Source organism: Dreissena polymorpha, chromosome 4 (genome assembly GCF_020536995.1).
Source record: "Dreissena polymorpha isolate Duluth1 chromosome 4, UMN_Dpol_1.0, whole genome shotgun sequence".
NCBI lineage: Eukaryota > Metazoa > Mollusca > Bivalvia > Myida > Dreissenidae > Dreissena > Dreissena polymorpha.
The window spans coordinates 104,729,166-104,754,222 of record NC_068358.1 but is presented as its reverse complement, the minus strand read 5'-3'; the positions used below and the strand labels follow the sequence as shown (position 1 = coordinate 104,754,222).

At 35.4% G+C, this 25,057-nt stretch overlaps 2 protein-coding genes across 6 annotated transcripts in view; both read left to right on the top strand.

Moving 5' to 3' along the window:
- Positions 1-7,966, top strand: part of LOC127876149 (protein diaphanous homolog 2-like) — an 84,376-nt gene extending 76,410 nt beyond the window's left edge. For 4 of the 5 annotated variants that reach the window (XM_052421137.1, XM_052421135.1, XM_052421136.1 and 1 more), the window contains one exon: positions 3,054-7,966. In XM_052421137.1, the coding sequence (XP_052277097.1) occupies positions 3,054-3,280 (227 nt within the window). In that variant the 3' untranslated portion in view covers positions 3,281-7,966. The remainder of the gene's footprint in view (positions 1-3,053) is intronic. The other variant, XM_052421138.1, reaches the window with a different exon arrangement.
- Positions 7,967-20,819: 12,853 nt separating this feature from the next.
- Positions 20,820-25,057, top strand: part of LOC127878983 (decapping and exoribonuclease protein-like) — a 39,806-nt gene continuing 35,568 nt past the window's right edge. The window contains exon 1 of the mRNA XM_052425566.1: positions 20,820-20,871. The gene's annotated coding sequence lies outside the window, so the exon portion shown is untranslated. The remainder of the gene's footprint in view (positions 20,872-25,057) is intronic.

The window sequence follows — 25,057 nt, the reverse complement described above, 5'->3', positions numbered from 1 at the left end:
AAATCTGTATCCATATACTTAACCATATTATGCGTATTGTGCCTATATTTATTTAGCATAATTATTTATTAGTCCCACAATAGGCTGATTATCACTAAGCAAAGCTGGATAATTGTAATAAATGACCTAAGCCCTAACAAACCTGCTGACGTGCATAAAATACAGCTTCCTAAATGATACAATATATGAGGACTACCACGAACATAAGAATTTCTCTGGGAAAATGGGGCTTAATGCATTGCTATTAACTTCCTATAAACCAAAATTCCATAAAAGCTGAAAGAGTTCTCTCTGATTAGCCTTTACAGACTACACAGGCTAATCTGGGACAAAGTACACTTAGCACATGCATTTAGCCCAGTTTTCCCAGAACAAAGCATCTATAATGACTACAATCCATATTTATGAAACTGACGGCAAGTTCCTTGGAAAAAGCTAGGGAGATTAATGCACATGCACGCATGCAACTAGATTACAAAATATTCAACTCAATCCAAATTAGTTTTTTCAAAGAGTATCAAAATAATACCTAGTTATATTCTAGATATATATCTCAATTGAGTCTGCTATGATTTATATGCCGGTAAACATGTATTAAACATGTATGGTTACTGATGTAGGTGATAATGATAATGCTTTACTATATGTCTATATCAATACATAATGAGTCACACTCTGTGAACACTGGACTAATTTTATGTGCTTAAAGTGTTGTTCCACATTAACATGTGCACACCCCACAGGCTAATCAGGGACGACACTTTAAGCTTTATGAATTTTTTGCTTTAAAAAACTTTCCTGTAAACAAAAAACCAGTCTAGGCGGAAAGTGTCATCCCTCATCAGCCTGTGCGCTCTTCACAGGCTTATATGTGGTGATACTTTACGCACATGAATTAAGCCCGAATTTCCCAGAGACCGGCTTTTTGTGAGTTATACAGATATGAGGCTTACCTGTGTTAGAATACATGTTTGTGCTTCCAGCTGCTCAGCCTTGATAGGGCTCCTGCACATATATACACTTATTGCTTTATGCTGGGGTGGGTTGGAATTGTTAGAATATAACATCAAGTATGCATTTTTCTTTATGTATGGTTTTCTTGGTAAGATTTAAATAATCTTTTCCTTCTTATGTAGCAAATGTTCTAAAAATATTATTCTTCCTTCTTGTCAGTTATAATCAGTACTTAAAAGTTATATAGAACCTTGTTATGGTTTTGTGGATGAACTCTTCATATATAGATGCTTGCCACTAGTTTGAGTAGCAAAATCAAACAAATAGATATCACATCCAATAGACACATTAATTGTCTATGAATCTTTTTTGGCTTGGAACAGGAATTATCCTTTGAGTATGAAGTTTATTGCCATCTGTGTGTTTTTGTTGTTGATTATATGCTAAGTAGCCAAGAAACTGGCGAAAATATTCGTTGATGTAGAGTTAAAATGGCAAAATGCAGTGTCTGTTTTTCTCACATTAATTTTCTTCAACAGACATCTTGATATTGGAAGATAGCTACTTTTTCCGAAAGGTTGGGTTGACATTGTTTGGTTGTCAAACCCGCTAGCATGATTATATTTCCACATGGAATGCTGTGTTCTTTCTGTCACATCTTATTCTTGTAATGACGGTATTATTTTTCCCAAAGATGCCATCTACTTTCTTGAAAAACTGGGCTAAATGCATTTGCAGAAAACGTCGTCCCATATTTGCTTGGGGACAACACTTACTGCTATTACGGATTTTTTCGGTTAAAAAAGTATCTTATTTATGGAAAGCCAATGTAGGCGGACACTGTTGTCCCTGATTAGCCTGTGCAGACTGCATATTCTGCTCTGGGAGGACACTTGATGCACTTGCATTAACCCCAGTTATCCCAGAACAAGGCTCGCCTTGGTTTAAGATCATTGACTGTCTTGAATGGTTTGCATGGTTTTGTGATTTTTGTTGAAATTAGATTTGCATTTTTTTCCGTGTGCCTGCATATTCAGTTTTTGCCTTTACATAATGAGGATTTTGAGGCTCTGTATTTGTATTTTTGGTTGCGTTTATTTTATTTTGTTGGATGTCATTATTCTGTCATAGTCTGCTGTTGGGATGTCGCTTTAAACACATTGTTGGACTAGCATCAGTGTATAGTTTCATTTTGAATATGAACAAAACATAAACATATATAGGGTAAATGATACGTATAACTCCTAGTCCATTGTTTAAATGCAATTATAAAAAAAAACATTAATAAAATGATAAAGATTAAAAGTGTATGTTTTAAAAAACAGGAAAGAATGCTTAAATTATGTTCCCATTAAGATTTAAGATTCATGATCTAGGTTGTGACATGTACATTATGTATTCAAATTGTTTGATTATAGTTCTAAATTACATGAACACTTCACAAAACATAAAATAGTTGGGAAGAAGTCATTGTATATTGTCGTCATTGTCAATTTCCAAGTGTAATTTTGTTATTGGTATATGCCATAGCATGGCCTTGCAACTATGTTCAGACTTAACTGTCTTTATGCAACCTATGTATATGATTGTATATATATATTCAATGCCATTCATCTTATTGCCTGAAATCTGGTTATATATTTGGAAATAAGTAATGAATTACAAGAAGTTTAGACAGTTAAATGCAGATCTATAGGCTGTTTATGTGCAAAGTGGACAAAGCAGTGTTTGATATAATTTGTTTTAAAATGTTCATGTGACTCGAAGAAGTAGGTCTGATATCAAGGTCATCATTGATATTAGATAACTTGTCAATGTAATATTATTAATATTTGATGTTTATTATTATGAGCTTACTGCTTTACGACTTTGCATTGGAATAAAATTGTACATTTCATGTTGTAATGTTTTGATTAAAGTTGTATTATTTTCTTACAATGGTGTATACCTCTACTGATAATCTGCAATAACATGTTCAATTGTATCATTATTCACTCCTGTTACACATTGTTAGTGTTAAGATCTAAATGAACTAAACAATAACAAGGATATGAGAGACTAATTATACCAAATTAATATTAATGTTTTGACTATTTCAGCTGAACGCCGCGCTCAACTGTCGCGATCCAGATCTCGAACAAACCTCAATGTAGACCTCTCAGTTACCAGAGAGATCTCCTTCGATGACACACTGGCAGATTCCCCGGCAACCAATCGCAGCGCTCCAAAATCCTCCAATCAAAATGGTGCTAGGAGAGGCAGTAACAATGACATTGATGATGAAACCGAGGCAGAGAAGTTGTTGGCACGGTTACGAGCATTGTGATAGAGTGCTTTTGTATAAGGACAGTTGTTGATAATTGTTCATAGTGTTTCTGGCCTGGGTATTTTTGTCTTAGTCAGATTTTAAAGCCCACAAAGTTCTCAATGTGTTCATCTCAGGCTAACTGGTATTGTAGTCTTAAATATTAAAGTGAGTTGTCACTTCTTAAAATATAGACAAACAAATAAAACAAACAAGCTTTAGGATTTTAAAAATTTCAAGATGTTTTGTAACTGCGTTTTATCATTTTGGTTTACAAAAGCATTTGTTTCAGTCAGTTTTGCTGTAGCTATGTAATATATCAAGTTAATTCTGTCTTTAATGCACATCATACGTTGAACTGTATCTGGTAAATGAAATAAATCTGTTTTGACTTTTAATACAATTAAAGAAAACAATATAGGCATGTAGGAGATTATGTTTAAGGTTGCATTCACCTATGCTCAATATACTCTCAATGTATTCTCGATGTACTCTTATGTGTTGCCATAGATCCCTGTCTTACTTATCATATGAGCTTCATTCTGGGAACACCGGGCTTCATTAATGTGTCTCAAGTGCCCCCAGACTAGCCTGTGCAGTCCACACCGGGCTTCATTAATGTGTCTGAAGTGCCCCCCAGACTAGCCTGTGTAGTCCACACCGGGCTTCATTAATGTGTCTCAAGTGCCCCCAGACTAGCCTTTGCAGTCCACACCGGGCTTCATTAATGTGTCTGAAGTGCCCCCCAGACTAGCCTGTGTAGTCCACACCGGGCTTCATTAATGTGTCTCAAGTGCCCCTCAGACTAGCCCGTGCAGTCCACACCGGGCTTCATTAATGTGTCTCAAGTGCCCCCAGACTAGCCTGTGTAGTCCACAACGGGCTTCATTAATGTGTCTCAAGTGCCCCCAGACTAGCCTGTGTAGTCCACACCGGGCTTCATTAATGTGTCTGAAGTGCCCCCCAGACTAGCCTGTGTAGTCCACACCGGGCTTCATTAATGTGTCTCAAGTGCCCCCCAGACTAGCCTGTGCAGTCCACACCGGGCTTCATTAATGTGTCTGAAGTGCCCCCCAGACTAGCCTGTGTAGTCCACACCGGGCTTCATTAATGTGTCTCAAGTGCCCCTCAGACTAGCCCGTGCAGTCCACACCGGGCTTCATTAATGTGTCTGAAGTGCCCCCCAGACTAGCCCGTGCAGTCCACACCGGGCTTCATTAATGTGTCTCAAGTGCCCCCCAGACTAGCCTGTGCAGTCCACACCGGGCTTCATTAATGTGTCTCAAGTGCCCCCCAGACTAGCCTGTGTAGTCCACACCGGGCTTCATTAATGTGTCTCAAGTGCCCCCAGACTAGCCTGTGCAGTCCACACCGGGCTTCATTAATGTGTCTCAAGTGCCCCTCAGACTAGCCCGTGCAGTCCACACCGGGCTTCATTAATGTGTCTCAAGTGCCCCCCAGACTAGCCTGTGTAGTCCACACCGGGCTTCATTAATGTGTCTCAAGTGCCCCCCAGACTAGCCTTTGCAGTCCACACCGGGCTTCATTAATGTGTCTCAAGTGCCCCTCAGACTAGCCCGTGCAGTCCACACCGGGCTTCATTAATGTGTCTCAAGTGCCCCCCAGACTAGCCTGTGTAGTCCACACCGGGCTTCATTAATGTGTCTCAAGTGCCCCCCAGACTAGCCTGTGTAGTCCACACCGGGCTTCATTAATGTGTCTCAAGTGCCCCCCAGACTAGCCCGTGCAGTCCACACTATGCTTCATTAATGTGTCTCAAGTGCCCCCAGACTAGCCCGTGCAGTCCACACTGGCTAACCAGGAGGACACTTCGCTTTTATGAAATTTCTTGTTTATAAGAAGTTTCTTCTAAACTAAAATCCAGTTAAGACAGAAACTTTTGTCCTGATTAGCCTGTGATAACTGCACAGGCTAGTCTGGGACAGCTCTTTAAGCACATGCATTAAGCTCAGTTTTCCCAGAACTAGACTCATATGGACCTTTCTGGCTTGTCATTTATTAACATCTGACTACTAAATTATCTTTAGAGTCTTATATTCAATTAAGGGACAGTTGTGTGTACTGCCACCATAGTAAATGATATTGAAGTTTTTTTTATTGGTTTCTGTAGATAATTGATTTTAATTCATGAGTGATTAAAGAAAAAAATATGCAGCCACATGTGAAAATATTTATTTTCTATGATCATGAGTGATTAAAAAGTATTAATCCACTAAAAACAACATTTTTTTATATTTAATTCTTTTTCCACCGTTGAGGTAGATACGACCTTAAAGGGATCTTTTCACGCTTTGGTAAATTGACAAAATTGAAAAAAGTTGTTTCCGATTCGCAAATTTTCGTTTTAGTTATGATATTTGTGAGGAAACAGTAATACTGAACATTTGCCATTGTCTAATATAGCCATTATATGCATCTTTTGACGATTTTAAAACCTAAAAATTATAAAGCGTTGCAACGCGAAACGATTGAATAATTTGGAGAGTTCTGTTTTTGTCGTTAAATTTTGTGAAACTACGAAGATTGCTTATATAAGGTATAAAATACTTCAAGTATATGTACTCGGCGGAATAGCTCAGTAGGCTAAAGCGTTTTTACTTCAGGACTCTGGCAGGACTCCAGGGGTCACTGGTTTGAAACCTGGTCCGGGCAATGTTCTTTTCCTTTTTTTAATTTTATTCTTGATTTTTTACTGGAGCTTTTACGATCCAATGTTTACATTTATCGATATAAAGCATTTAATGAATAAGTTAAAAAATGCCAAAATCTGTGAAAAGGCCCCTTTAACTTGTGAATTTACAATCTTATACATGACGTCAAAAAATGAGGACGTCATCTCTTGGATACTTTTCTCTGTTATTTGTTTCACTGTTTGAAGCAGTGCATTTTTTTAATCACTGACTTTTCCCTGTAAACGTTAGAAAACATTAAATACAATTTCATTTTCATTGGATAACCATTATTTTGCCATTCCATTTATCAAGAAACTAAATATTGAGAATTAATATTCATTCCAGTTAAATAATTATATTTTTTTTACATTTATACAAGAATGATTTTTTTATAGTTGTAGGTGTTGTTTTGTGTTGTATCCTCTTTGAAGATAATATTGTTGGTGTAGTAATGGTATTATAGAGCCCGTGTTTGATAGCCTCCTTCTGCTGTTACTGGAGGGGACTATATGTGTCGTGTTCTGAGAAAACTGGGCTTAATTCATGTGCGTAAAGTGTCATCCCATATTAGCCTGTGCAGTCCGCACAGGCTAATCAGGGACGACACTTTCCACTTTAATGGTATTTTTAGTTTCAAGGAAGTCCCTCCTTATCGAAAATCAAGTTTAGGCGGAAAGGGACGACACTTTACACACATGTATTATGACCAGCTTTCACAGAACAAGACACATATGGTTACCCCAGGTCATATGTCTGTATGTGTTCCTCTGTCCTTGTATCTTGCAGCAACTCAAAAAGTACTTAAGCTAGGAGGATGAAACTGGGGATGCAGATAGAGAGCCAAATGTTGGGAATATTCAATAAGCATGTGATTTCATAAGGAAATTGTGGTTGATATGGTTAGTGAATTAATTGAAAACTAAAATCTGGAGCATGTGATAACTCAAAAAGTACACAAGCTTTGTTGATTAAACTTGATATATTCATCACGAAGCAATCTGTATCCAGCCAGTAAAAGTACTTATGGAGTTCCTGTTCTTACTACATTAAAAACTGATATTTTATCAATAGCAAAACTCTTGTTGCTTCCGATTGTTAATCAATGTTTGATTTGGGTTCCTTGGTTGTATACTGTCACTGTTGATCAGCATGCATGGAAACAACTTTAACACATCACCAGAATAGTTTAAAAGGGCCACACAGTTAGTTTGCTGTTGTAATATCTTCTAAAGTAAGGACTTCTACATATCATTGCAAAAGTTTTTTTCCTCTGTGTTATGGAAACTATTATTGAGCCTCGTTTTGGGAACATAGGGCTTAAAGCATTTGTGTGTGAAATGTCATCCCAGATATGCATCTGCTGTCGGCACAGGCTTATCTGGGGCGACACTTTCCTCCTAGACCTGATTTGTTTTGTTTTTATAAAGCAAAAATACAAAAAAAAACACAGAAAGCGTAATTGGTGATAATACTGTGTGGGACAACTTGGGACAACACTGTACACACATGTTGTGTAGACTGCACAGTCTAACTTGGGACAACACTGTACACACATGTTGTGTGGACTGCACAGGCTAACCTGGGCCAACACTGTACACACATGTTGTGTGGACTGCACATGCTAACCTGGGACAACACTGTACACACATGTTGTGTAGACTGCACAGTCTAACCCGGGACAACACTGTACACACATGTTGTGTAGACTGCACAGTCTAACCTGGGACAACACTGTACACACATGCATTTAGCCCAGGCTCAATTAAACGATCGATAGATTGCTCCCAAATGCTTTCATGATTTATAATTATTTTTGTATGATGTTACTTTTCAACACTATTGTTGATACATGTAAAGTAAATTTAATTGTAAAAACACATGTAATAGCTGTATATATTATGCACTTGTATATACCACATATGCAGGCATTTTAATATTAATTTTAATAGATGGCATTATAAAGTCATTAATTGCATTTAATGCAGTACAATGGAAATAAAGCTTTAAAAACAAACACAGCGTCTTATTTACTGAAAGATTGTTGAAGACTAGAAATATATATGAGGTTAATAGACCAGAAACAACTTAAGTTCACATTTACATTAAGTCACCTAACCAATCGATGCTTTCTTTGTTAAATCTATATATAAATCTATGATCCTTTTCCATGATAATTTGGCAAACAATTGTCAGTAATACAGCTTAGACAGAATTATTACAAAGGGTATGGTCAACCTTTTTTTATATATTAATATTGAAATATATTTAAAATGTGTTTTTGGAATGCAAAATTGAATGTTTTCAAGGCATGTGTCTTTCATATTCCTGATCGTATGAATAACAAATGTATAAAACATGTACGTAAATATTTTGGCAGGTTTGTTTTAGTGTGCTTGCCTTTTGTAGCTAGTCATTGATGTGCTTCATCATTCCTGACTGTTTATTTTGTTAAACCTGTGCCACTATTAGTGATATTTTGTCCAATTGGGAAAAGTACCGGTACTGCACCAATTGGGAAAATTAGCATCGTGAAATCTTCAGATTTGTCTTTTTAAATGCGTGAAATGTTCATTTTCAGTGCTCATTTTTTGTTTACTTGAAGATAATGTGCTTTTGGAATGAAATTGATGCAACTGTCCTTTCTGTTAGGAATTTTTTATATGGCAATCAGGAATTTTGTATTTTTTCCTTCATTCAGAAAGTACCCTTTACTTGTACTTTATAAAGGAAGGATAACAAATGCTGAATCTAACTTTGGCTGAGTGAGTTCTTACTTGTACTTTATAAAGGAAGGATAACAAATGCTGGATCTAACTTTGGCGGAGTGAGTTCTTACTTGTACTTTATAAAGGAAGGATAACAAATGCTGAATCTAACTTTGGCGGAGTGAGTTCTTGCTTGTACTTTATAAAGGAAGGATAACAAATGCTGAATCTAACTTTGGCGGAGTGAGTTCTTACTTGTACTTTATAAAGGAAGGATAACAAATGCTAAATCTAACTTTGGCGGAGTGAGTTCTTACTTGTACTTTATAAAGGAAGGATAACAAATGCTGAATCTAACTTTGGCGGAGTGATCAGTTCTTACTTGTACTTTATAAAGGAAGGATAACAAATGCTGAATCTAACTTTGGCGGAGTGAGTTCTGTGAGAAAATGTCCATGCCCTTTACACCATGAGTAAGACAGTTTGGAAAGAAACACATTGTTGGCAATCTGGGTAGTTGTATTTTTTTCAACAAAATAACTTTGTTTAAGCCAAGGGATTTTAATAAGATTAAAAAGGCACAATTTAGCACTAAAAACATTTTTGATATTGGACGCACTTGTTGTTAAATCATAAAGAACTTATCTAACCTTTAAAAGAGCTCTTTTTTGCGTTGTTTTGCCTTAAAAAGAGTTCTTTAAATTTGCTTAGGCATATTTATATGTCAAATGCCCCAAAATATGCATGCAAAAAAAAATTGGTAATGCTGTGCATGGTTTTATAGCCTTTATTTTAATTGGTCAAATTTGTGAGATATAATCACCACAATAACAAAGTTTATGATTGTTTATGTGCTTTGTTTATTGGTAGTATTTTTGTAGTCAACATAAAACATTTAAGGACATATCAAACATTAATAAAATTTGATTGATTTTTATTACCAAGTTAATGCACATGACTATCTTGAATATCATAATTTTTAGCTCATCTATTTTTTGAAAAAAAATTATGAGCTATTGTCATCACCTTGGCGTCGGCGTCCGGTTAAGTTTTGCGTTTAGGTCCACTTTTCTCAGAAAGTATCAATGCTATTGCATTCAAACTTGGTACACTTACTTACTATCATGAGGGGACTGGGCAGGCAAAGTTAGATAACTCTGGCGTGCATTTTGACTGAATTATGTGCCCTTTTTATACTTAGAAAATTGAAAATTTTGGTTAAGTTTTGCGTTTAGGTCCACTTTTTTCAGAAAGTATCAATGCTATTGCATTCAAACTTGGTACACTTACTTACTATCATGAGGGGACTGGTCAGGCAAAGTTAGATAACTCTGGCGTGCATTTTGACTTAGAAAATTGAAAGTTTTGTTTAAGTTTTGTGTTAAGGTCCATTTTATTCCTTAAGTATCAAAGCTATTGCTTTCATACTTGCAACACTTACTAACTACCGTAAGGGGACTGTGCAGGCAAAGTTATGTAACTCTGACTGGCATTTGGACGGAATTATGGGCCCTTTATACTTAGAAAATTGAAAGTTTGGTTAAGTTTTGTGTTTTGGTCCACTTTACCCCTAAAGTATCATAGATATTGCTTTGATACTTGGAACACTCGCAAACTATCATAAGGGTACAGTTAAAGGACAAGTTGCATAACTCTGGATGTCATTTTTACGGAATTATGGCCCTTTTTTGACTTAGTAACTTTGAATATATGGTTAAATTTTGTGTTTCGATCCACTTTACTTCTTAAGTATCAAGGCTATTGCTTTCAAACTTCAAATACTTTCATGCTATCATGAGGTTACTGTACCTGGCAAGTTGAATTTTACCTTGACCTTTGAATGACCTTGACTCTCAAGGTCAAATTATTAAATTTCTCTAAAATTGCCATAACTTCTTTATTTATGATTAGATTTGATTGATACTTTGACAAAACTACTCTTACCTGACATACCACAATAGACTCCACCCAAACCATCGCCCGTGCCCCCCCCCAACCCCCCCCACAATTTTTTTTTTTTTTTTTTTTTTTTTCATCTCACAAATGACCACCACACCCTCACACTATACCCCCCCACCTCACCCCCCCCCCCCCAATTTTTTTTTATGAAACGGTTAAAAAACACAAATATTTATTTTTTATTATTTTATGTTTGAAATACCGTCCAACCATCGCACCCAAGAATCCCCCCCCCACCCCCCCCCCCCGATTTTTTTTTTCCTTTTTTTCGCATTTTTGGAAGAAAATGTAATAAATGTCCACACCCCCACACAATGCACCGCTCTTCACTCCACCCCTCCCTCCTTTGTGATTGAAAATGAGAGTCCCTTCACCTTTAAAAAGAAAATAGATGAGCGGTCTGCACCCACAAGGCGGTGCTCTTGTTAAACATCTAATAATGCTAGTATTTTTGTCCCCTACCGGTGAAACCAGAGGGGACTTATGGTTTGCACTTCGTCTGTCAGTCTGTCTGTCAGTCGGTCTGTCTGTCAGTCAGTACGTCACACTTTTCGGGATCCTGCGATAACTTTAAAAGTTCTTAATATTTTTTCATGAAACTTAAAACATAGATAGATGGCAATATGGAGATGAGGCACGTAATTTCATTTTGTGCCTACGTCAAAAATTCTGCTTGCTATGGCAACAAATATATTATTTTTGTATTTTTATTTATTGACAATGGTGGAGTTTCACCGGTAGGGGACCATATTGCTTGGCAATCTCTTGTTAAATATAATTTGTGAAACAATAATAGATCTTTGTTGTTGGGGTATTGCTTTTAATGCCAAAAATGTATTCATTTAAATCTTACTTTCTTTAAACATAAATATTCATATAACATAAAGTAAACTATAAGGTTTAAATAGATATGCATTGTCTGTATATGTTAGTATTTAGTTTATGTCATGTTGCTAAATATAAAGAGTTTGTCTCTAGACCTTCAGAAAGATACTTTTGAGCATTTGTTAAGTTTTTGTTTGCTTGTGTAACACGCCATTTTTTTGCTTGTTTATTTATATTTTTATGCTGAATGTATAGAGCTCTTTTCTGGGAAAAACTTGGCGTAATGCATATGGGTAATATGTCATCCCAGATAAGTCTGCCCAGACAACATTTTACGCATATGCGTTAAACTCAGTTATCCCAGATTAAGGCTCTAATGATTGTGCGTCAGGGGATACAGTTTTGTGAAACAATGTCACTGGCAGATATTGTATGGCCTATTTAATACAGAAACAGTAAAATGTTCTCTGTAAAAATGTGTATCCATTATTTACTCCATGAGCTGCATTATGCATTGTGACATTATGCTTTATTCATTTATAAAACATTCCACAATTCATAAATTAACTTATTATTTGTAAATGTACGGCCTTGAACCATATTGTAACATTAATTGTATCCAGGTTTTAGGTTATAATTTCTCTTTCTGGTCTTCCGAAGTTTGCATGTATACATTTGTTGTTTATGCTTGAGCCTTTCTATGGAAAAAAGGTATTACTGCATGTGTGTAAAGAGTCATCCCAGATTTGCCTGCGCAGGACCCTTTCCACTTAAACTTGATTTTGGTTTAGAAGATACTGCACGGGCTAATCTGGGCCAAAACCTAACGCACATGCATAGAGCCCAGTTTTCACAGAGCATGGCTCATTTTAAACAGAGTTGATATCACGTGAAAAATGTGTAAAATAACATAGATTAAGGAAGGAGTATATTCCAGACACAAACATACTTATGTTCTTTTAAATGAATTAAAGTTTTTCAATATTTATACCTGACCTAAACAATAAATATTTATCAAGCATAATAATTTAGTTATTTCATTTTTTCTTTAAATAACTTGCATTTTTAGTTTTTAAGGGGACAATTACTCTTCGTCAAGAATAACCAATCAACAAAGAGCATAAAAGCAAAATGTGCAATAAATACACTTGCAAACAAGTGAATAAAATAAGCATATACATGACAGCATTGTGTAAATTAAATATATAATTTTATTGACTAACATTTTTGCTGGAATACATTCGTAAAATGTTTTTTATGTTCAAACTTACATAATACAGTTGTAAAATTATGAGATGCAATAAAGAACACTGTTTTGCTTGCTATATTTATGCACAGCATGTTGTAGATGATCTTTTGTTAATGTATGTTGAATTTGAAAGACAATTGCTTATTAATCTGTTTAAATACATTTATTCTACGAATAAAATGTAAACACATAAAATGGTAAGCCTGTACCTTATACCACATTGAACATGACACCGTGTTTATAACACGAAGAGTCACTGAGTGGAAAATGTTGTTTAGCTCTGCATAGAAAATGACACATTGAATGCGCTGAAGGTTAACCCACTTAGATACGTATTTTCAAGCATTTTTAGTCCTTTAGAAAGTTTAATGTAATTAATTAAAGACCTTTCTTACTAGATTCCAGTTTTTAAGGCTTCATTTCCAACCTTAAGATACTGATGAGCAGTAAACAGCATACAACCTGAACAGACTGCGAGTTACTCGCAGGCTGTTTTGGTCTTATGCTGGTTGCCAAAAGTCATTTTCACTTTGCTTCTTATGGGGGAAAGTGTTAACTATTGTGAATATTTAAAGGTAGGCATCCATCGTCGTGGGTATGCATCATCAATATTAAGCTCGTTGCCACAGAGACCACAGTTTTCATCCAATCTTTATGAAACTTGGTCAGAATGTGTAGCTTGACAATATCTAGGTCAAGTTCAATTCTGGGTCATGTGTGCCCAAACAATAGGTCACCTGGTAAATTCTTGGAAAAATCTTGATACTAAACATACTTTTGCGATTACTATAAAATATATCAGTGGATTCGGTAATAACTTAATGATATTGTTCTCCTTTATCTGGCAGTGTTTCATATGTACTACTCAGGTCATTAGGGTCAAGGTCAAAGTCACACAGTGAGGTCAAGTGTTACAATTTTTGATTTAATAAGCCGTATTTTGTTAGGATTCTACCATTAATCAGTTGATTTGCACCATCCATAAACACAACTTATTTTGCAGGGGATATCAAGTCAACGACTTTGCTTGGTGTACTTGTGTGCATCATTTGAATCATGTGTGTGTTATTGTTATTCGAAGTTTGATTATTTGTATGCCCAATTTCAAAGAAGACACCATAAAGCAGTTGCGTGCTACGTCTGTCCTTCTGTGCGAAATTTCTTGTCTCAGCCATAACTTTCAGCAAGTCATCTTAAAACGTACTGATGTAAATTTCGCCTCCATGAGCCCTTTGGAAGCCCACTTGGCGGAAGATTTAAAATTACATCCAAATAATAGAATATATTCTAAGAACCTATTAAAACCAGTCGTGTTTCGGTAGTTCCGATCCTGAAAAACGTAAACAAATGTATCCGAATATAAACAAAATCCAATACTTTTGGCGTTAACGTCTTTGACGTTCACAGGTGTTGAACATACAAACTTATACGTGAGGTTTAATAAGAATCCACAGTGGAGCACATACATGTATGCCAGTTCATGTTTCAATGCTCTAATGGAATTATTCGTTCACAGTGATATTAAATTGGAGGTGGAGGAAATCAATTAAAACTATGCTAAGAAATATTTTTATCAAATGTTACTGATTGATCCAATTTATCAAATTGACTCGTGTGATTCATTTTAACCGGAAGTGGACAATCACGTGCCGTCTTCTTTTTAAATCACTGAACAAAGCAATACTGCGTACGCATACCCACCTCCTCTACTTAAAAATTATGAAAAAGCTTTAAACTGTTATTAAAATGATCGAAGTTTATGCCCCACCCCAACATTCCTTCGTTCTTCTCTTAATGAACACAGCTTTTTTGTATAACTTTGTTGAATAATGGAAACGACTGATACGTTACACGACTTTAAAAAGTACACTGGAGCAAATATACCATCGACTTGCATTATTTTCGGATATAAGATCTCAACTTTTTAATGCATGAACATAACTAAAAGTTAGCTTTATTGTACAGAAATACAAACAATAAACGTTCTTACCACACGGATGGCGTGTCAATAGTGTTATGAAGTGTAAGATGTTACATTACAATGATGGGAGACGATGCCGTTATTAGATGGGTGATGATCTGTATATTTACACGGTACACATTTTCAAGTGTATTCAGCATTTATATACAAGATAAAAAAATCATTTGATTAACATTACTTAAGATTCTATCTATCTATCTATCTTCGGATACTGTTGAACTCCCCTTTCGGGTATTATTAACAGATCGCGCTGTCAGTTCAAAAAAAAGATTTATACAATATATTACAATAAAAGTATTGACATCGAGACGTCAAAGAAAAAAAGTGAGACTTAAATTTAACAAAGTTTGAAAGTATTAGTATATGTATAGACAAGAGTTAAAATCAGGTTAAAAACACATTCTGCCGCAACTAATTGGATGGAATTTGGCTTACTGCCAGCTTGAAGGATTCAAGCGTTGGCAGAAGGACAATTTCTGATGGGAGGTTGTTCCATAGTATGACAGTGCTGGGAAAATAAGAAAATTTATAATAGTAAGCAACTGTGTGAATCTGCCTATAAGCGTAAAGATGTGTATGGCGAGTAAATCTCCTGGGGTTTTCAAAATATGTGGGGATGGGGACAGCTACTAATGAATGGACAATTTTGTAAAATAATACTAATTTAGCATCAGTCCGTCTGTTCTCTAGAGATCTTATACCAAGTAACTGTTGTCCGAGACACTATCATAAGTGGAATAGCTGTTATTTATCCATCTTATTGCTCTTCTCTGAACCATTTCGATTTTATTGATGTTTTGTTTAGTGTATGGCGACCAGACTGGAGACGAGTATTCTTCTAGAGGCCTGTCAAGAGTTTTATAGGCAGTTTCTTTTACTTTTTATGTCCCCCACCACTATAGTGGGGGACATATTGTTTTTGCCCTGTTTGTTAGTTGGTTGGTTGGTTGGTTTGTTTGCCCCAAATCTAACATTTTGCCATAACTTTTGCAATATTGAAGATAGCAACTTCATATTTGGCATGCATGTGTATCTCATGGAGCTGCACATTTTGAGTGGTGAAAGGTCAAGGTCATCTTTCAAGGTCAAAGGTATAAAAAACAAATCCAAGGGAAGTAATAAGCTTTAAAGGGAGATAATTATCTGAACCTGCCAAATTAAAAAAAAAATCAAAGCGGCGCAGAAGGGGACATAGTGTTTCTGGCAAACACATTTCTTGTTTGTTTTTAGTTTGGATGTAACGTTTAAGGAAACCAAGTGTTCTATTTGCTGTTGTACATATTCTATCAATGTGAGTGTTGAAAGAAAGGTCTTCGGATAAGTCTACTCCTAAATATTTTGAACTTGGAACGGTTTCAAGGATATGGCCATGTAATATATAACTATGTTTGATTTTATGTTTGTTTCGAGTTATATTAAGGACTTGACATTTACTGGGGTAAAAAATGCATTTCCCATTTTGTTACCCAATGTTTCAAGGTATTAAGATCATGCTGTAAGTGATTGCAATCATTTAGGTTGTTGATCGTGAGGTAGACACCAGTGTCATCAGCGGAAGGACGGACTTGGGATCTTACATGATCTGGTAGGTTATTTAGAGAAGAAATAAGAGGAGGTCTAGGACAGAGCCTTGGGGCACACCAGATGTCACAGGAACTTCATCAGACCTCCAGAACGACAACTTGACCTCTTAAAAAGAACGGATCCAGTCAAGAGTACAGCCTCTGATACCATGGTTATGAAGTTTATAGAGAGGTTTAGAATGGCTGACTTTATCAAAAGCCTTGCTAAAGTCCAGAAGAATAAGATCAGACTGCTAGCCTGCAACAATGGTTCTCGCAAGGTCATCTACCAGAAGGCAAAGTTAGGAACAAACGAAATTACATATTGAACAAGTACTTTATTTCTTCAATACAATATTCTTAAATAATATGTATTCACATAAGTATAAAAGAGAAAAAAATACATGTATATATTGACAACTTCTACTGAAATCATATCGTGTATTGCATTTGCACAAGTCTTTCTATCCACTACAAGTTCACTTTTTGCGATTTTAATATATTCACCAACTCAGAACTTGTTTAAAAGAAGGTCGTCGAAAAGTTGTCACATCAAATGTTACATACATTTATCAGTACCGTTATGGTAAAACTCGTCAAATGTCATTGTATTAAATAAACAGTTAAAAAAACATTATTACAATTTGGTTAATTGACTGAATTGAAACGAAATTGTTTAAAATTTGCAAATTTGCGTTTAAGCTACTGTTTTTTTTTTGCGAGGAAACAGTAATACTGAACATTTACCATGATCTTATATATCGATTATATGCATCTTTTGACGATTTAAAAAAAATTAATATGATTATAAAGCGTTAAAAACTCGAACTTATTGTACAATTTGTAGCGTTCTGTTGTCATCGTTATATTTTGTGACATTTCTAGGATTGCTTATATAATGTATAAAATACACCATGCACAACATGAGCATGGATGACAGAGTGATTTAAGTTTAAAGACTTTAACTGCAAGGGTCAGTGGTTCGAGCCCATATGATGATGACTTCTTTTTCTTACTTATATATATATATATATATATATATATATATATATATATATATATATATATATATATATATATATATATATATATTCACTGAACTATTTAGTCATATGTTTACATTAATCAAATTTAAAGCATTTAATGACACACTTCAATACATGCTAACATCTGTGAAAAGGTCCCTTTAATATTTAAGTTTGCAACATCTACTGATATGCATCTTATAAGCAAGCGTCAGGTATTCCAAATTGCTTCAGGCATTCTGAATCGCAACAACCTCTTAATAGTATCGAACTGGCTTTACCGTTTTCTGTTTTTCATTACACTTGTATTGCACATATATGTCATAGTTTTGTGTGTTAAGTACACAATGACACTAACATTGTATATCTGTTTAAACGACGACGTACTTTGATGACTCAGAATGCTATATTCATTCAGAGGAATACATAATTTATTTAGCCTACACAAAACGACACAAGATCATAGTAGTTTCAATTTACAGGTTAGGAAGTAAGTTACTACATAATGGTATTCTCTTAGCGAATATATCTCCCATGATCAGTGTATACAAATGTGTTTTTTTTCTGGTTTAAACTGACTTCCCAACCTGTGAATGAATTCTATATGGCGGTTAAAAAAATTCCCGAAATAGATTTTCTTTGTAAAAAAGCACAAGGACGTGTATATACAAACGCATTTAATTGAGAAATAATATTTTTCTATCATGGTTTGTTGTCGAATAACCCACAGTAAGGAGTATAGATGCGTAGGAATTAAATCACGAGTGCGAAGCACGAGTGATTTGATAACACGCATCTATACTCCTTACTGTAGGTTATTCGACAACAAACCATCATAGAAAAATATTTTTTCGATTCTAACACGATTCTAATTTATTATGCCACTAATCACGAAATATACAATTTGCTGTTCATTACATTTATATATATTCTACATTTATTACATTTCTTTTAGAGCGGCGTTTAGCACGTGCATTTTACTGCAATATTTTCTTTATTTATTTGGAACTTTTTTCGAAACATGAAGCTCCGCCCATAATTTATTGCAGAATAACCCACACTTGATTTTTCCTTCTTTGTCTTTAGAAAACATGTCGCGTGCCGTGTTAGAATTTGCGTTATTTTATGGGTTGATTGTGATCGCGTTCGAAGGGTATTTCCGGTGTAAGGGTATTACCGGTGTATTCCGAATATCAAATATGTCACACGTGCCATGACGTCACCATCGTCATTTGCATACGCACTGTTTGCATTTCAGGTACTGGTAACTGTCAAACCGAAAATTAAAAAGAAAATGAGCTTTTTGAGGGTAATTATACGATTTTCATGACACACCAGCTAAAATTTTATAGTAAAAACCAACCTTGCATTAAAACTGACTCATTTTATATCATTTTTCTCAAGTAATATGCTGCTGTCAAGGACGCTGATGTTTACAAATACCAGCACGGTTTAATTGTAGATTTCTCCTCTGAAATGTGTACGATAGTACTCGCCCACACTTCGAGCTTGTTGTTACATTCAAAATAACACAATGAGATATATTTCTTTCTTTATAACGTGCCTAGATTTACAGGTTAAAAGAAACATTTTTTTTTTAAATACAGCTTCAACTTTCTGGCAGTAAGAGAAAGGGTCAATATGACTCTGATCTCACTGCTGAGGCATATGGTGCTGTCAAGAACAAGGGCATGTCTGTGTACCGGGCAGCACGTCTCTTTGGAATTCCAGGGAGTACACTTCGTGACCGTACACTTGGACTTAAGCCAATCCCCTGCTCATCAGAACCCCATACCAAGACCTGGGCCCCAAACTTTGTTTTCTGTCACTGACGAGGAGCAGTTTGTGTGTCATGTCAAGTACATGGCCGAGATTGGTTACGGCTATTCCAGGAGTAAATGTGTCCGTTTAGCCACTGATTTCGCCATCAGCCTTGGAAAGAAAAAAAATTCAGAACAATGTCTTTCAGCTGATTGGTTCAGTGGTTTGAAAAAGAGATGGCCAGACATTCATGTCGAAAAGCCGCAAAAGTTGTCTCTTGCCAGGGCTAAGGCCTCTTCTTCTGAGGTACTTGAGCACTATTTTTCAGACCTGAAGAACATCATGGAAAAATGTAACATGACCAACAGGCCCGACTTGATCTGGAACATTGATGAAACTGGATTATTGCTTGAGCACAGTCCTACCAACATTGTTTGCCAAAAAGGATTTACTCCTCAGTCTGTGACCTCTCCTCGTGGCAACACTGTCACGGTTCCTGCAGCTGGAAATGCCACTGGGTCCAGGCTCCCCCCATTCTACATCTTCTCTGGCAAAAGGTGGATGGACAGTTTGTTACTTGACACTTCTCCTGGCTCAGCTGGCACAGAAACTGAATCCGGTTGGTCAAATTCAACTGTCTTCTTGGATTTTCTTGAAACCCATTTTTGAAAGCATGCCCCTGCTGGCAAGGAGACCATGCTTATTCTTGTTGATGGTCACAAGTCCCATATTAATCTCACCCTCACTAAATGGGGAGACAATAACAAGGTTAAATTCTCTGTTCTTCCACCACATTATTCCCATCTGACACAGCCTTTGGATGTTGCTTGTTTCGGACCTTTGAAGAAAGCCTATCACTCTAAATGTCAGTCATTTCTTAGACAAAATCCTGGTCTGAACATTACTCGCTACAGCATTGGATCACTTTCTTCCAAAGCATACAACAAGGCCATGACTCCAGAAAATCTTATTTCTTCTTTCCGTAAAACAGGTATCTATCCATTGAATCCCAGTGTCATTCTAGCTGTCAAAACGGCTCCGTCTAAAATTATCTCTTCTAATGAATGTCTTCACCCTGTTGCTTCCAGCCCTTCCTGTTCTTTCCTTGAAAGCAGAAATTTTTTCACAGGCACAACTAATGCTAGGAAACAAAAAGCTCCAGAAACAATTGTTGTTGACCTTTCAAAATATTCAAATAAACTGAGTGAGCTTCAAAATGTCTCAGTAAAATCCAAACATAATCAGCCTGCACCAGAACCCTCAAAGTCAATGATTATTCCAACTGATGAAGACTCAGATGAACATGAAGAAAATGATCTTTGCTGCATATGCACAAAATTCCAAAAAGAGTCACTAAATTTGGACTATGTGTTAGAAATTGTTCAGTGGGCTGAATGTTCCGAATGCCAACACTGGGTGCATCTAAAATATTGCACTAAAATCAAATGTGTGAGAAGAGGAGCAGATTTCACTTGTCCATACTGCGACCCTTTAACCTCCATTGTAGAATCTTAACTGAAAAATACAACATCTAATCAAAATTGTTACATGTTAATCATGATCAAATTATTTTTATTTAATGTTAAAATCGTTGATATTTCATAAAAAATGATAAGTAACTTGCCAATTCTGCATTTAAGATGGGCATATCTTCTTTTGACAATTTATATTATTAGTGAAAATGAATGTGTGACATAAAATAAACATAATTTTTGACCAGTACTTGTCTAGAACTATTTTTTGTGGTGGCGAAATACACAGTGTACCGGTAATACCCACTTCCTGTAAAATCTAGGTCAGCTTATAGTGGCTTGAAAAAACATCCACCTACCGGATTGACACACAAATGCAGGTATGTACAAGTTATTTTGAATAATAATACTGTTCTAAATGTTAATACACCGGTAATACCCATCACCATGGTACATTCTCCATTTAATCTGTTTTGTTGAACACATGTCTCTAAAGTAAAATGTTTTAATAGAAGTGTTGTTTTTCGTCGAAATGTACAGTCGATTGGTGTATAGCGGATTTTAGTGAGTAACGGATAGGTTAAACGTTTTTTGCAAAATACTTTTATTTATGTTAAGATTTATAGTTTTCTATGAATTGGATACAAAAAGCCTATCATTGTTAAGTCGATTCATGTTTTTGTTGACGTGTTTCAATGTTGACAACGTTTTCTTTTTTCGAAAGCAAAACAAGGTCACGTTTTGTACGCACCGTTTTTGTGACGACAGGAAAAGTGCAGACGAATGGTTTCTTGAATTTTGCAGATTTTGTTTGGTAAACATAATGTTCATTGATGTAATAGTTTAGTATTATGTGTCCTTTACAAAAGTAAGAATGCTCAGAAACCAAATTGATGCGTACCATATAAAATACGCATGAAAGCTGCAACTCGGTATTTAGTGAATAACGGACATGACTCATGAGATGACCCATATTCAGGAGTGTGGGGATTGTCTCAAAATAAATATAAACTCAATTGAAGTTGTCCAATACACATGTGGTTAGCGTGTGGCTATGCTATTTTATAGTGAAAACATCATTTTTGATGAAAAATAATGAAATTATAACGAAAAGTCGATTTATCTGAAAACGTATTTGTTCACTATCAAATCTAAATATATAACAAGGTATTCAACTCAAAATGACCCGAATATATGGTGCATCGCTTTGAACAGCCATTACTTCATCAATTGTGCAGCGATTTCTATGAACTTGGTCTTATAAAACGCAGAAATGAATTCCCTTTCTGGAAATGTACATATATTGCAATTATTTTTACAAATGCTGTGTCAAATTTCAAGAAATAACACGATACAAATGTAATCCGATAAAGACCTAAGCGATCCGGTAATGGCTGAATCAGTGTACCGTGAAATTCGCGCTGTAAACAAATAACTTTTTTCGGAAATTTAAAACCGCTGGCATGTTTCAATAGGAAACACATGTGTCTATCTAGGTTTAATGGTTTAATTACTGAATGCATGGTGTTTACGTTGAAATGAGACTCGAAGTCCTTAGCTATCCGTTATACACCAATCGACTGTATTCATGTTAGATAATGTTCTTCGCACGAATAGACGACTTTAAATACGAATGATGCGTATGAGATGTAATTAAGCATAACTAGATCTAAATACTTGTACCTTATATCAGGTACTTAAATGTGTCTGACAATTCATGTATCAATAACGTTAACGAAATTACCATAGTGAATAATTTCGGATGTTTCACTAATGAAAATACGGGGTGGTATATGATCGAATTATTCTCGGTACAGATGACTAATATTGATTGAGTAAATCTAACAAAATGACATAGACAAAGAATACTAAGTATCTAAAAATTGATAAGTATAAAGGTATGAAATCAACGGACACTTCATGAACAAAAATATACCGCAGTCCTCAACAAGAAAAAATGCCGTTAAGTAAGCATCTCCATACATGTTGTAATTGAAACCGAAGTTTGAAAAAAAATCTTGCATAAGCCATATTCTGACTGTTACAGCTGGATAAGCCAAATAACAACAATTTATTAATTCATTTCTCTATATCAGATAAATTTAAACAATAACGTCCGTCACTTTTTGGTTGATATTACTTACTCGAAGTAAATTAACCTACAATATTATGCACACATTAGGGGCTGGCTGGCTCAGTTGCTTGGTCGTTAATGACTACAAATCCGTGAATCTTAATAGTGTCCAATAAAATTCAAATACAATTTCCCGCTGCTAGAAACGAATGAATACACTTCATTTATTCCATTGGCTGATTAGAACATAATCCCACAGACCATTGGAAACATGACCGCGTCTTTGCAGTACAGCGTGTAACAATGTTTTACTGCGTGTTCAGCATGAAACAATTTTATCTCTAATGAAAAGGCTTTATGGATAGAACAGTTTTACACTCAACTCTTGACATCAATACTGTTTTGTGTGCCCCTTTATATTCAGAGGATTGTTAGCGCCAGAGCGTTTGCACTTAAAGGCTATGTTCTCATATTGAGTAATTACTACCATATTGCTGCCTGTGTACTAGAATATAATAGTTCATAAAAGTATCGTTTTTCCCTATCCTGATATTCGTTTTGGCCTAACCATTTTTAATTATTTTCGAAATTAAACATTATACATGTAAAAGTATTAAGTTTTAAACAAGCCGTCGTTCCAGCAGTATCCGGGTCAGATCGCTGCCAGTAAACGGATCGTTATAAAATATAGGTGCTATCGCGTTAACTAGATGAACTGGAATTGTATTTAGACCAGAAATGTGTTAACTGAAGATATTCGGCGATATAACTATGGTAGGTCAATCATTGATTCTTAATGTGTTTTCATTAATACGATGCTAAATATTATTTTTCATTAATTAAACAAGCAGTATTCCACCATTTTGACCACTTTGTTAAGCATGAGTGCGATGATTCCTAATACTGTTATAATCGAATCAAAAAGCAATTCCAGACACACCACTTAAACAGGTTTGTTCGAAGAACGCGTTTATAAATATTTAAAATATATACTTCGCGTGTGGCCGGTTGACTTATATGTTTTAATTTCACTTCCATTCTTCTTTTGTTTTTCTGTTTTGTATCTATAGATATATGATAAGCAATATGTAATAATGTAAAATAAGCGGCAAAAACTCTGCGTAACATCCCGTTCTCCGTGTGATGCAGCTAAGAACTGCATGGACAAAGATATTCGCTATATTTGATCTCATTCATTAAACTCTTTACCTTTCACCAACTTCAACCACACTCCACGCCGTATATATTTTCTTGTTAATTATTTTATATACTTTATATGCCATTATTTGCTGAGCAAAATTTGTCAGCATATTCATGTATTAGTTTTATACTGCGGCGATAGCATTATCACTTTTGATATGGAAATTGCACAGTTAGAACTTAGAATCTATGTTTTAACTACGTTAAATATGAATAAGCAGGGGAGATAACGGTTGGCAAGCAGACCTGCCTATCCTTCTTGTAATCAGTGGGACTGGTCGCCTTCAATTTCATTCATGATAACACGTTGTTGTTGTTTTACTCATTCATGTTTCTTTGAAACCATTTATTTTCGTCAGCACGAAATTTCTTCCTTTTAAAAAAAAAGACTATTTCGTCAGCACTTAAATTCGTCCATTTCCGATTTGTTTGTAATGTTTGTAATACATGTAATACGCGGTTGCGAAAAAATCGTGCTGGGGAAAGAGGGGTGACACTTGGTAGTCACTTGCAGGGGGTGGGCCTTGTTTGGCATATGCCAATTACAAGTCTGTTATTACAGGTGATAGTAACTGTCCCTTATTATTTTATGTCATTGCAAGTTCTTTGTTACGATTAGCGGATAAGTGGGACTGAATAACCGTTAACGAGTGTTTTAAACAACGAAGCCAATTGCCAATTAGTCTTTTTCCATTACAATCACGGACAACCAAACACAAATCAATATGTTCTTTATTAATTTGTAATAAAAGCGCGAAATATATTTATATAACAATATCAGGACTGACGTGTTTGGTGATATTCTCATAAATCACGACTTTATCCATCTTAACCCAGAACAAAGGTTTTGTCATATATTAAATGTATACCCCAGGAAGACTGCAAAGTTCATTGTTAAAGCATATTTGCTCAGGCATTCCGTAATGTATCCACTGTAAATTTGAATCTGTATCAGTGCTGTAACTCTTATTGATAAAAGTATATTAGCTTTTTGATATTACAGTATACCCAATTGTTTTATGCTACTTTTGCTATGAATAACTATAATATTTTAAACATTGACGACATAATCGGGACCACTTGAAGCTGTATATATTTGCTGTATATATGCTATCTGTTTTCTCAGTCCCACTCGTACATCACTTGTTATGACATAAAACTGTATATATATGCTTTACGTGTAGATTGAGCTTAACAGCTTAGGTGACTTATAGGTCCAATGGGCCGGGTGCTTTTTTATATGTATATATTATTGTTTATACCATACGAAATGCACATGTCACTATAATAAA